The following is a 13,477-nucleotide window of genomic DNA, read 5'->3' as shown; positions in this document are numbered from 1 at the left end:
AGAGACTTACTATTATTCTTTAATGTTGCTGGAGAGCTGCTGTACTCCCTACAGCCTCCACAACATTTAATAAATGCTTGGATATGTCCCTGCCTCCTTCTAGGGGCACCACCAGGTGCTACCAAATGTAAATGAGAATCCCTTGAAGGGCATCCATCCTAGAGCAGCGAATAAGAAGTTAAGCAGCTTCTGCTGCTCATTTATTATTTGATTTATGCATATTTTGTTAACTTTTTCGGCGTCCCGCTGCCCACCATGGACACCCACATCTATATTTTTTAATGTGGACGGCAGGGGGAGCACCAGGTCTCCCACTGCTCTGTAAGCTCTCTGTATGTTGCCCCATAGACTTCACTGAAGCCAACAAAATATTTAAAAAAAATAAACTGGGGTGCCCTGGTGCCGACCCGGTGCACCCTGCAGCAATATGTTTGTTGGGAGCTGTGTGGGGAGCCCCAGTGCCCCCATGGCCCACTGGCTCCCTGCTATTGCAGGAGCCACCATCTTTCTTTTTCAGTGAGGATGGGGCCTTTAGGGGGAGCCGCAAGGCCCCTGCAACCTCACCGGCTCACCTGGATGCACCTGTTCCAGGTGTAGTGGGAGTCAAAATTGCTCCAACCCCGCAATCTGTGATTCTCTGCCCAAAAGAGAGCAGGCAGGGAAACATATGTGCTCCCAAATGGTTGAAGCAGCTTCCTGCTCTCACTTTGTGGGAGCACTGAACAGTTTTCTACCCCTGAGAGCATAGGCAAGTAAACAATTGTGTTTTAGAGATGGTGGTACCCATGAGACTCTTATGGAGCCAGCCCCAAAGGGATAGGGGCCTGGTTGGGCCATATTATGGCCCATGAGCAGGGCCACATGCCCCCTCACAATTTTCTTATGGACCCTGAGGACTGGGGTCCTTGGGGCTAGTATTGGCTCGGGGACGTTGGCCATGGACGCCCCTTTCCCTAATTTACATATCTTACATATTGACCAAGGCGATGAAGTCCCCAGGGCCTCAACAAAGCTTAGGGAGAGAAGCTGCATGCCCCCTATGCTTTAATTATACATTTACACAAGGGGATGGGGACCTCGGGACCTCAATGAGGCTCAGGGAAGGGGATACATCCCTATTCCTTTTATTTCTATATTGGCCTAAGTGATGGGGTTCGCTGGTGCCTCACCGAAGCTTTGGGGGAGGGGCCACATCCCAATCTCCCTACAAAATACAATTCACCTCCCCCTGGGCCCTTGTCCACCCCATCAGCGCTATTATTTTTTAAAGCAAGGGAGCCTGTGCTTTCTTTTTTTTTTAAAAAATATGTTACCATGGATTTGCAGATTGACTGCAAACTTGCAGTTAAATAAACATTTAAAAAAAAAAAAAACATTTTGGCCAGGCATGAGTTTCCCACCAGGCCTGGGGGCAGGGTATTCTCCTATATCTTTTTTGCCTTGTTTTCACGACAGGGGACTAGGTCCTGAGTCTTAACATGGCAGACGCCTCATCTTTGTTGATGTGGTGGCAGCCAATTAGATCTTATCTTAAGCTTGTTGGTTCCACAGATCCTTTGCGGCATGAAGTATACAATGTTTTGAGCCTTAATTTCTCAAAAACTAGTGAACAGATTTATATTAAATCACAAAACGCATGCTTTCTGGACCAAAATCATCCCAGAACTTTCTAGGGAGAAGCTGATGCAATGGAGACTTTTTTTGGACAGTTTTGTGAAGATTCATCAAACAGTTTTCAGGCTACAAAGTGCAGCTGTAGAACAAACCGCAAGGGGGCTCCTCACTCCAGCTGAAGAGTACACAGCTCCAGCTAGGAATGCTTCAAAAATATATGGTAAGCTCTCCTGGAGTCATGGATTTAATGACCCAGGACAACGATTTTTGTTTATGTTACTGGGGGGCTGCTGCACTTCTGGTAGCCCCCACAACATTTACAAAATGGCTTAGTTGTGCCCTTGCCCCTGCTAGGGACACCACCAGGGTCCAAAAAATATACTTAAAAAGCCCTCACAGGGAACTATGGTTCCCTTCTTAGTGTAGCAGTTAACAATAAATGAATAGCTTCTGTCACTCATTTATAATCAATTTTTATTGTTTTTTAATTATTGTTTTGTGTGCCCTGTGAGCACCCAGGGCAACTGCAGCTACAGCCAGCTCTCCAGCCACCATTATGTCAGAAGCCAGCCACTTTATTTTTTGGTGGGCTACCAATATCAACTGGGACACCCACAAACTTGATTTGGGTGGGGACAATAGGGGGAGCCCCAGGTCCCCACAAGCTTCCCTGGCAGGAACTGGCCATTTTTTCAATGTTTGTTGGGTGCTGCAGTTACACAGGATAAAGTCCCATGTACAACCCCCTCCCTTTTTGTAATTTACTGGCCCTGGGGGATGGGGTCAACAGGGCCTCTTCAATGCTCACGGAGGGGGCCATGAGCTCCTCTCCCCCTTTTCAGATTTGTAGCCCACTGAATGGGGTCTCTGGGGCAGTACATCCCTCCCCCTTAAAAGTCAATCAGGCCCTGGGGATGCAGTCTCCAGGGCTTGTAAGAGGCTCTCATTGGAGGGAGGGGAGGCTGAGTGCTTGATCCCTTTAATATTAACAAAATAGGCCCAGGCAACAGGTCCCCATGGCTTGTTCAAGGTTTGGAGAGGGAGGCCGCATGCCCCCTCCTCCCTTTTTTTATTCATATGGGCTGATCTGGGCCCACTCCAGGGGTGTTGTTTTTTAGAGAATGAATGCCTTAATTTTTTCTAATTTTGCTGTGGGTTCACTGCAAATGTATAGCACTTTAAAAAATATATATATGATTTTGGACCGTTGAGATCCCTTTGAGACTCCATCAAGTGGCCTAGGGAGGCATGGTGTCCCTACCCATTCCCCTTATATGTTTTTAAGGTTATTTTCTAGGGCAAGGGATTGAGCCCCAAGGACTAAGATGGCTGCTGCCACATCATTGCTGATTGTCTCAAAATCTGCTGACCCACAGATCTTTCATGGCATGAAATATGCAAATAGCTCAAAAACTACAAAATAGATTTACACCAAATCACATGAAGCACCCTCAAGGGATCACCTCAAATTCTTCCAGGAAGGAGCTGATGTGGATGAGCCTTTTTTTTGGAAGGTTTTGTGAGGATTAGTCAAATGGCACCAAAGTTATTTGTAAATCAAAATATGCTTGTGCTGTGGAAATTCGGTCTCAACTTTACCCATATGAATGTGTCATTATTTACAGATTTATGGAACTGTAATGCACATGGTTGTTCATTAATTGACTGCAGTGATTATCCAATTGATGATAAATGACTCTGCAAGAACTCTTGATTGTTTTAGTGTTTAAGTACTCCTCAAGCATTTACCTTTCACAACAGAGATAGGACAAATGAAGTTCAACTAAAGCAATTCATTCCTTTTACCTTCTGACTTTAATTATGTTTTCATATTTCGATGATGATGTGTGTTGCATTTCATCTCACACAATCAATATTTAATTTTAACTTAAATGAACTGATGAGAGCTGACCCACAGCAGAGTCTCAGATTGAATTTGGAGCAGGAATTTGATTTTCTCAAAAAAAAAACATTATTGCTATTTACCTATTTGCATCTGATATATTCTGCAAAATAGAGACATAAATGGAGGTTTTATGAGTGTGCTCAGGCATGATTTTATCACATTGAAATACTATTTATTTTTATGAAAGTACTTTTCAATTCTTCATTTGAACTAGTAATACTTTCATCAACACATTCAACATCTATCCAGTTCATCAATACTCACTGTCCTTTTCATGCCAGCGCACTGCGTGCAAATGTATCCCACAGTAGTGAAACAGGAACTCGTGCTCTGAATGAAGAACTTGTCCTTGAAGTAAAGGCATGAGGTTTCGCCCATCAATTACCCTGGTTTAAGAGAAGCAGGCAATATCTGTTTATGGAGGAGTCATGGTTATAGTTGTATTTTACAAATCATCACTATTTCAGTTTAAAATAAGCTTTGCTATTGAGAACATGTTTTCTTCAAAGCTCGCTCAAGGAGCCAGGCTTTCCAAATTGTATCAAAGCCTTTTAACCAGCTACATATATCCACTCTCTTTAGGGTAATGGAATATCAATATATACAAATTGTGAAATTGTAGAACAGCTATAACATGATATCCCCAAAATTGCAATTTTTCAGAAAAAAGAGATGTTTAGGTTGTTTGCCCTCTATGGTAGGTAGCAATTTATCACTCTTTAGCTTATGGTTCTGGAATACCATCCCATATAACCTGAGTCAGAAACATAACTCGGTTCTTTATAGATGGAATCTTAAAACTTATCTCTTCGAATTGAATACTTAAAATTTTGTAACTGCCCAGTAGAATTGCCATTAAAATATAAAAAAAAGGCTAAGGCCCTCATTATGAGTGTGGCGTTCCGATGACCACCACACTCACGATGAAGGTAGGACTGCTACCCTCCATGCAGTTCAACTGCCACATTACAACCTTGGTAGGTGGACCTGCCAAAAGACTGCCATCCCCACCAGGAACACAGTTCCCGATGAGGTGACAGCCGGCTGAGTTGTACTCAGCCAGGGGTGCGCTAAACTCAGAGCCGCCTAACTGAATACAAATTAGCTTCTCGCCAGCCTTTCCATAGTGGGCAGGTGGAAAGCCAGTGCAGGGGCCATAGGGGGCTCCTGCACTGCCCATGCCCAATTCATGGGCAGTGCAGGGCCCCACATGCCCAGCACCGTCGGAATACACACTGCTTAGCAGACAGTGCGCAATCCAAGGGTGATGTGTGGTACGGTATTGGCCTCAGCTCCCTTAAGGGAGCAGAAACCAATATTGCAGCACTGTTCCCGCATACTACAATGTTACCGCCAGTCAGCCTGGAGCAGACATTGTAATACACTCGGGGTGGGGGAGAGGGCGTCACCGCAATGGTGGTGGCGTCCTTCCTACGAGTCTGGAGGTCCCGTGGTGGAGGACCACCAAACTCATAATGAGGGCCTAAGTATTTAGGATTGGGGCCACCAGTAACAAGAGAATTAATGAATAAGAATGCAAGTCCATATGGAAAGTTACAATCTCAATAAATCCCATTGTGGGACATTTAGCATAATCAAAGGCCCTATCAGGGCAAACAACAAGTGAACAAAATTTGCCTAATTGAGAAATTGTGATAGATGAAGGATTCTCTCTCTGGGTTTAAATGTTACGAAAAGTAGTCCAGTGAGGCAAGCCTAAAATGATGTCCTAACAAAAGCTTCAAATACCCTTAGGTGCAATGTGTGGTGAAGAAGATTAAAGTTTATACAGAAGAAGTTGCCCTTTAGCCCTCAATGGTAGACGTCAGCATGCCAGATTCAATTTGAGCTTTTTTGTTGCTGGATCTTCTTTAGATTCTCCGGATTTCAAAGGAACCCAGCAGGCAATGCTGATAGGGTGAAGCTAAACAGTGTTTAACAAGTGAGACTGTAGTTGTTGAAGCTTGCGCTGGATGGTTGTTGTGTACTTGAATCTTCTTGCTGTGCTGGTGAATTTCAGCTGTGTCGGACACATTTTCTCTGGATCAGTTTTCTACTAAGTAGTTTTTAAGCAATAACAGTAGTACAACCTAAATTAGCTTTCTAGATGCTTCACATCAATCAAACAAAATTAAAGAAACAGACCCAGGCTAGGCAAAAACATACCATCAACAAAGCCTGGTGTGAATACTGAGAGGACACAGCTCTTGGCCTCAAGAAATTATTACACATATGCTTCTGACTTCTTTATTTTCTAAGACCCTGCAACAGCCAGGCAGGTACACAACCTAAATGATCGTAGGCTCCAAACAACCAGGCAAGCAGAGAAACAGATTAAACCACAAAGAGGGTGGCGTAGCTCTGGTACTAATTTCTCCATACAGAGAAGGGCACAAGTTAAAAGAAACAGCTAACCATTGTTTTAGCAGATCCAGTATTATCTTTCTACAATGCTTGTATAAAATGTTGATCCCAACTTTTCATTATTTGATAAGACTCAAGTCTTAATAGACTGGGTTTACAGTAGCCATGGTGTCATTGCAGAGTTCTCGTTTATGTGCTTTCTCCCTCTGCTGACCACCTCAAAATGTTTCAGTCTGTGAAGCACAATATCAGACGATATAAAGTTCAAACAATGTTTGGTGGCACAAGTCAGGGAAGAGCTACACTGTAAAAAAGCATCTCAACAGAAGGATAGGGTTAGCACTTTTTTGTTTCTTCCTCTCAGAAGTATAAGTGTTGGGTTTGGATTCTGCATTTAGTCATCAAATGTGAAACTTCAGTGAGCAGGATAATGCAGACACTTCCCATTTCCATTTTAGATCTGGATTTTTTCCAGATACTGGGTTCTTGAAATCTATAATGTGAGTGCTAAATTAAAGAAAAGGTAGAATTGAGTGTTTGGAATTCACTCAAAAACACACAAGCATTCTTCAAGATCTTTTTGAAGTGCAAAATAATTTTATATTTATAGTGGTGTAAACCACCTTTCCACCTTTGGAGATTGTCATATGCGTCACAATGGAGCACTGTCATGTACTTGAGCTAAAGCAGAGGTTTAATTGCTCATCCAAGCTTTTCAGTTTGTATGAATTTATTTATATGAGGCTCAATAAACACATTTTAATCAAAAATGAAGTTCAGCCATTTCTAAAAAAGAATCCCTTGCATTATGCTTTTCATAACATCTCCATCACATTTCAATGCTTTTTGAGACAACTCTTTATCAAAGAATCCTTCATACTCAATTAGTTATTCTATGACAAAACCTGTACATTTGGTAACTAGTGAAAACACCACTATGCTTGTCTTCCTGCCTATGTTGGTGTGTTAAGGAGAACTACAGGCCCCAGGAATCACTGCTTTAAATGGAGTGCTTATTATTGTGTTAAGGAGCCGCAGAGCAGAATGCATCTATGCCTGTCTTCTTTCTTCTCTGTTTTGCTGTGCTGTGGGGGGACTACAGCCACCAGGAATCAACGCTTCATTCAGGAGGCGCAGCTTGCTCTGAGGAGAGCTTATTAGAGCGATAAGGAGCTGGGGCGCAGGACACCACTATGCCTGGCTTCCTGCCTCTCTATGTGGCCATGCTGCAGGAGGACTGCAGCCCCCAGGAATCACTGCTTCACACAAGAGGAGGGGCTTGCTGTGAGGAATGTTTACTAGTGCAATAAGGAGCCGTGGCGTGGGACGCCACTATGCCTGCCTTACTTTCTGTCTGTGTTGCTGTGCTGCAGGGGGACTAAAGCCTACAGGAATCACTACTTTGCCCAGGCGGAGGGGCTTGCTGTGAGGAGCTCTTATTAGCACAATAAGGTGCTGAGGCCCACCTTCCCTCATCATTGGCCGGAAGAGGCCGGGCTGAGCAATCCATCCTCGCAATTGATTTAAGAACTCCAGCCGTGAGTTGACATTAACCTCTAACATTTTTCTAACATTAGTCTTTGCCTACAGCCAGGACAATTTCTGTCAATATTAATTGCCTCACTCTTTCTCCGTCTGTATGATTTCACCATTCTACCCCCTTTTTTCAATACACTAACTATACCCTAACTGGGACATTCTATTGAGAATCATGGGGAAGAGAAAGCTACCTGCGGGTAAGGATACTGATAAAGCTATTGATAAAGCTAACACCCATCACTGTACTATGTTGGATTCCTTCTTGGCAAGAGCAGTTAGGGTAATCTCTATAGAGATTGACCTTACGGATAGGCCCCTATCCTTGGATTTGGGGAAACGTGTTAATACCCTCCTCCCCCAGGGCACCCAGATTATCAACAACATTCTGGGACTAGTGATCCCCTGGTCATTCACAGTACATCACCAAAGAGAATCATTTCCAAGGCGCCCTAGGTCCACTTAATATCCAGTGGAGATCACGAAGAGTTATCTCCATCCTGCATGAGTGACAATGGGCTCCCTGTCAAAAGGAAACAGCAGCCTAAACGTGCCATGTAACTCTAGGCTACGTGAACAGAGGTGCATAGTCAAGAACTCTGTAGGGGTTAAGGGTAAGCTCTGCAGCTGGCCCTGCCTGTTCCATTGGTTCAGCTGGTCATACAAGGTCTGCGGGTTCTGTGGGACCAGGAGGCCCGAGATTGTTGCCACTTGTGTGTGTAGTGCAGACGAGTGCCTACCCTCTGTATGTAAAGGATTTGCCAAAAATCAATCACCAGTCCATTTAGCCTACCCAGCAGTTGGTATTTCAAATGCATCGAATGGGTTGAATTGTGCATTGCGGGGGTCGAGTACTTCTACTGTATGCAGTGACAAAGGTATTGCCTGGCCTGAAGTGGTTTATCAGCCACATTTGAATCTCCCTTCTGAATGCTGTCCATACGTTGCAGTAATGACAGGGGTGCCACCCCTGTCCTCTGACACAGAGGAATAACTCACCCAACATAAGAATGAAGTGTGTCATTGGCTAGGGAAAAACTCAAACTTTCACATTAAGGCGTACAATGCCATCATCTTTGTAAGGAGGGTAGGGTGGATTGGCCTCGTGTCTAAGAACTTGAAAGGAGACTGAGTAGTCATTACTTGTAAGCATCCAAGTTTAGTCCACCATTTAATTTAAATTCACAAGAAGGATTATCCTTTGAATGGCTGCATTAACATTCTTCCTCTAGGGTACTTTTATACGTATGTGCAGCCCAGGAAGCAGCCTGGCCTTTTGAGCCTCCCTATATGGCTTGAAGATTTGTTAGACCTCCGATCCCAAATTCAAACCTGTTCTCCCCCTTTGATGGACCTGGAATCTAATGACTGACTTGCACCAAATCCTACTCCTCCCAAGAGTGTGACCATGCAAAAGGGCCTAGCACAAAGCATGTTAGTTGGAATATTGCTAGTATTCTTCCCAAAGAGCAGGATTTGGCATGGATGGACTTTGTTACTAAGTTTGACATTATAATGTTACAAGAAACTTGAGACCTGATTTAGAACTCAGCAGACAGGTTACTCCGTCACAATGGTGATGGATATCCTGTTCCCCAAAATCCAAATCCCATTAGCTTCTATGGGAATTAGATTTCGGTGGATGGAATATCCGTTACGGTTGTGACAGAGTAACCTATCCGCAGAATTCTAAAACAGGTCCCTGGTCTCAGAGGGAATTGTGTGGGATGGCTTTGAAAGTTTTTTAGTTCCTGCTGTTGTTTTGCCTGGCCAGAGAGCGCAGGGTAGTCTAGCTATTTTGATTTGAATTTCAAATGTTTATAGAGTTGTCCCAATTGCATGTAATCATGATGGGATTCAAAGTTTGCGGATTATTTCACTTAATAAGTTAATTTTTTTCTTGTTAATTTCATAATGCAGTCATTGATGTAGGAGGCCAAGTTGGGCACAATCTGATAAGTTATTATGTACCCAAGCTGATCTCAGGGGCATGAAGTTGTTTAACACCTTATGTAACTTTGGTTTACCTAATACAGTGGAAACCTTGTGAGATCTTCAGTAAACAGCCCCCTATCTTTGTTGGTTTGTACAAAGGCACAATTATAAAATATATTTGTATCTCTAAGAACATGGAACATTTTGTTATTTTGGGAGGGGTGATTGAAAACAACATTGGTGATCATAATCCTCTTGAGCTCGCCCTTAACTTACCAGGTTGTATTGAACCTTCTGTCTCTCTGTGTGTGCCTGGTCTGTCTCAGAAGAATAGCGTGTTATGCTTAAGTTGGAGAGCTTGTTGACCTCACTTGTTGGGTCTAATCTTGATTTAATTGTTAATTGTCTGTTAACTTATAATTCCCTGCCTCCGACCTTTTAGATGCATTCAAGGTTGTGAACGTCGCTATTACAAATACTGTTTTAGGCCATAAAAGGGCTATAGGGTCCCTAACCCAGGGTGGTTTGATAAGGACTGCAGAAATGCTATCCAAAAATTGTGTGAAGCCCTTACTGCTAAGCCCAGGAATCAGCAGCGTGTTGCTGAGACAAGGACAATTTACAAACAAGGAAATTAGTAATCAAAGAGGTAACATAAGAACCCTTAGTTCACACATGTAAATCCAGGGACTCTAAGGGTTTTTGGGCAATTGTTAATGGAAAAAAGTCCTCATTTCCCATGTCAGAGGGGTGAGGATCCAATATTAATCCTGACAATTGGTTATAGCAGTTCAAATCAAGCTATTCATATTCCATGGGGATAGCCCCATGGTTGGTGATATGGATGGTGTACAAAATTTCCCAGTGGTAATTCAATGGGGGTTGGATGCGGTTTCTTCTGCAATATTGGCTAGCCCATCACATAAGGCGCCGGGACCTGGTGGGGTGCCCAAAGACATTTAAAAGGAAAACATCCAACTGCGGGCCCCAGTAATTACAAACGCTTTGCACAACAGCTTCTTCCGGCATCCCTACTTCCCGGTACACTGCTACAATGGTGCCAGTGTTTAAGAAAAGTAGCCAACAGAATCTCCATTGTTACAGGCCCATTTTGCTCTTGGATTATGTGGTTAAGACTGTGGGGTGCATTATTGTGCACAGAAATGAGCACAGAATGGAGTAAAAATGGCTCAATTTGAGCCACTTAATATAGTTTCAAGGAAGGTTTGGGGATGGCAGAACAGTGATTAAGTTTGCACCTTGTTATCCGGAAATATGAGATTGCAAAGAAGGGCCTGGTTTATTTGGCTTTCATGGATCTCAGTGGTGCATTTGACAGTGTTATTCGGTCTATGTTATGGAGTGTTTTAACTCCCATTGGCCAGTCTTTCTTTAAGATACGGAACCGAGGAGGAATGCACCACCTTTGGCCTGTCTTGGGAGTTTGCCAGGGCTGTATCTTGTCCATTATTTGATTTCTATTATAAATTCTTAGACCTGGCAGCTATTAGCGTGGTTTCCCTGTACCTTTTGCTTCTGACCTCCTGTTTTTGGACACTGTGCTGTAATTTGTTTTTGCTGTTTTTGATACTGTGGACACTTTACCATTGCTAACCGGTGCTAAAGTGCAACTGCTCTCTGTCTAAAGGATGTTGGCAATTTGTTTTCTATGATTGGCACATTTGACTTACTGGTAAGTCGCTAGTATAGTGCACTATGTGTGCCCAGGGCCTGTAAATGAAATGCTCCTAGTGGGCCGGCAGCACAGTTACTGACCCACATAAGTAGCCCTGTAAACTTCTCTCAGGCCTGCCACTGCAGTGTCTTCGTCTGCAGTTTTGCACTGCCAATGTGACCTGGCAAGTGCACCCACTTGACAGGCCCACACCTTCCTTTTAACTACATGTAAGTCACCCCTAGGGTAGGCCCTAGGTAGCCCCTTGGTCAGGGTGCAATGTATTTAAAAGCTAGCATATTTACTTTTGTGTTTTACATGTCCTGATACTGAAATACTGCCAAATTCGACTATTACAAGACCTATCTCTCCCATAGGTTAACATGGGGATTGCCTTTAAATATCTTGTGCAATTTCCCATTGGGAGCAGACGGAGATATGCAGTTTGGGGTTGCTGAACTCACAATTTAAAAATACATCTTTTGGTAAAGTTGGTTTTTAGATTGTCTGTTTGAAAAATGCCACTTTTGGCAGTTCGGGCTGGACAGTGTCAAGACTGATTTGCGTATGGCCAGGTCCAAACTGGAATGGCATGGGTAGCAAAAAACAATGGATTTAGGCCCAGATCTCTGTACTGGGGATGAATGATTGACATTGTTCAGCTTTCCGTCCATCAGTTATTCTTTGTGCAGTTGTTGCCCTAAGTGGGATGGGGGACCCATACTCCCCATGCCACTGGAGTCAGACTAGCCTAAATAAGAAAGGGTAATACACCGAAGCGGGTCCCAGGATGCTTGTTTCCAGTTCAGGGAAGACCTGGCCTGGCAGTTCATGCTGGACTGTTCCAATGGGAAACAGGGTCAAGATTGATTTGCATATGGCTGGGTCCAAACTGGAATGGCATAAGTAGCAAAGAAACTATGGATTTAGGCCCACATCTCTGTACTGGGTGTGAATGTTTGACATTGTTCTGCATTCCGTCCATCACTTGTTCTTTTTGCAACTTTTAGAAAGTGGACATTTTCTTGCTTAACCATTCTGTGCCTCTGCCTGCCTGCTGAGTACACATCTGTGTCAGACTGACAGTTGGGCTGTTTGTGAATTAATTCTAGACAGTGACACAAAGGGAGCTGAGGTTTTTATTGCATATCCTGACGAGTCTTCCTGGCTGGAGGGGGAGGGAGGAGCTGACACCTACACTTGAAAGGGCTGTGCCTGCCGTCACACAAACAGTCACCAACCCCCTATAGTGTGGCTGGGGAATGGCAAGAAAGAGGCAGGGTCTTGTGCACTACAAAGATTTCCCTTTGATGTTTGCCTACTTCAAAGGTAGAAATGATTATAAATATTAGACTGTTGACCCCACAATGTCAGATTGCTTCTTGATCAACAGGAACCTCTGGCAAGGAGAAGAGCTTGATGCTTGAGGAGGATTGGACTTTGCTTTCTGAAATCCTGCTTCTGAAGTTTCTCCAAGAGCTTGGTCTGAGGTTGCCCCCTGTTCTGAAGTCTCAGAGACATCAAAGACTTATGCTGAGAGTCCTGACTTGCTAAGTGGTGCCAAATCCAGCCTAAAACAAAACAACCATTGATTTCTAAAGATTAAGACTCTTTTTTCACTTTAAAAATTCATATCTTTGCCTGTGTATGTTGGGTTTTTGTTGTTTTGGTCTTGTTCCGTTTAGATAAATATTGGCTACTTTTCTAAATAGGTGTGGAGTCCTTTTGTGGTGTTTTCTCTGTGTCTGTACAAATAATTGATACATTGCCTCTGAGATAAGGCTGACTGCTTGTGCCAAGCTACCAAGGGGGTGAGAGCAGGGGTTATCTTAGGTGTGTGACTCCCTTGCCATGACTGGAGTGAGGGTCCCTACTAGTACAGGGTGTAAACTGACTGCCAACTAGAGACTCCATTTCTAACATGTCCCAAACAAACGAATTGTAATTATTAGACTGCCTTATGGATCTTTTACAGAGGCCACCTACCAGATTTGGGTTTACCCTCACAAGTTTTTTCAACATGCTCCTCGAATATATCAACATATCGCCAAACTGATGGGGGAAGGGTTTCAACATTTTTTTTAAATTCTACTGATAGCGACTGCTCATCTTACTTAGTACAAAATATCTTCCTATGCACAGCACTAAACAACACATCATCACTACCAGGGATCTGCCATAAGTGTGCATCGCCAGCTTTCCCATTCATAGTAAGGAGTAAAATATTTTGATCAAGCCACATATTGTTGATCACCTTTAGATCCGAAACATGAGGAAAAAAAGTAAGTGAGCCAATAACATAGTCAATGTCGCTCTGTATTCTCCCATTAAGGATAATTAAATCATGTTCCCTGCATGGCTCAAGGAGAGGCATTGCTCTTTAATTAGCCCTAGAGCAGGCAGGGAACACAGTGGTCTGTATATTAACAATTGCTTTCCATTCTTAA

The 13,477-nt window shown here is 43.4% G+C and overlaps 1 protein-coding gene across 1 annotated transcript in view; it reads right to left on the bottom strand.

Moving 5' to 3' along the window:
- LOC138250329 (arylsulfatase D-like) overlaps positions 1-13,477 on the bottom strand; it is a 951,998-nt gene that overhangs the window by 180,242 nt on the left and 758,279 nt on the right. The window contains exon 10 of the mRNA XM_069205095.1: positions 3,785-3,906. Coding sequence (XP_069061196.1) covers positions 3,785-3,906 — 122 coding nt within the window. The remainder of the gene's footprint in view (positions 1-3,784; positions 3,907-13,477) is intronic.

Source organism: Pleurodeles waltl, chromosome 8, assembly GCF_031143425.1.
Source record: "Pleurodeles waltl isolate 20211129_DDA chromosome 8, aPleWal1.hap1.20221129, whole genome shotgun sequence".
Taxonomy (NCBI): Eukaryota; Metazoa; Chordata; class Amphibia; order Caudata; family Salamandridae; genus Pleurodeles; species Pleurodeles waltl.
Note: the sequence above shows the minus strand (reverse complement) of the source record. Positions and strands in the feature narration are given on the sequence as shown.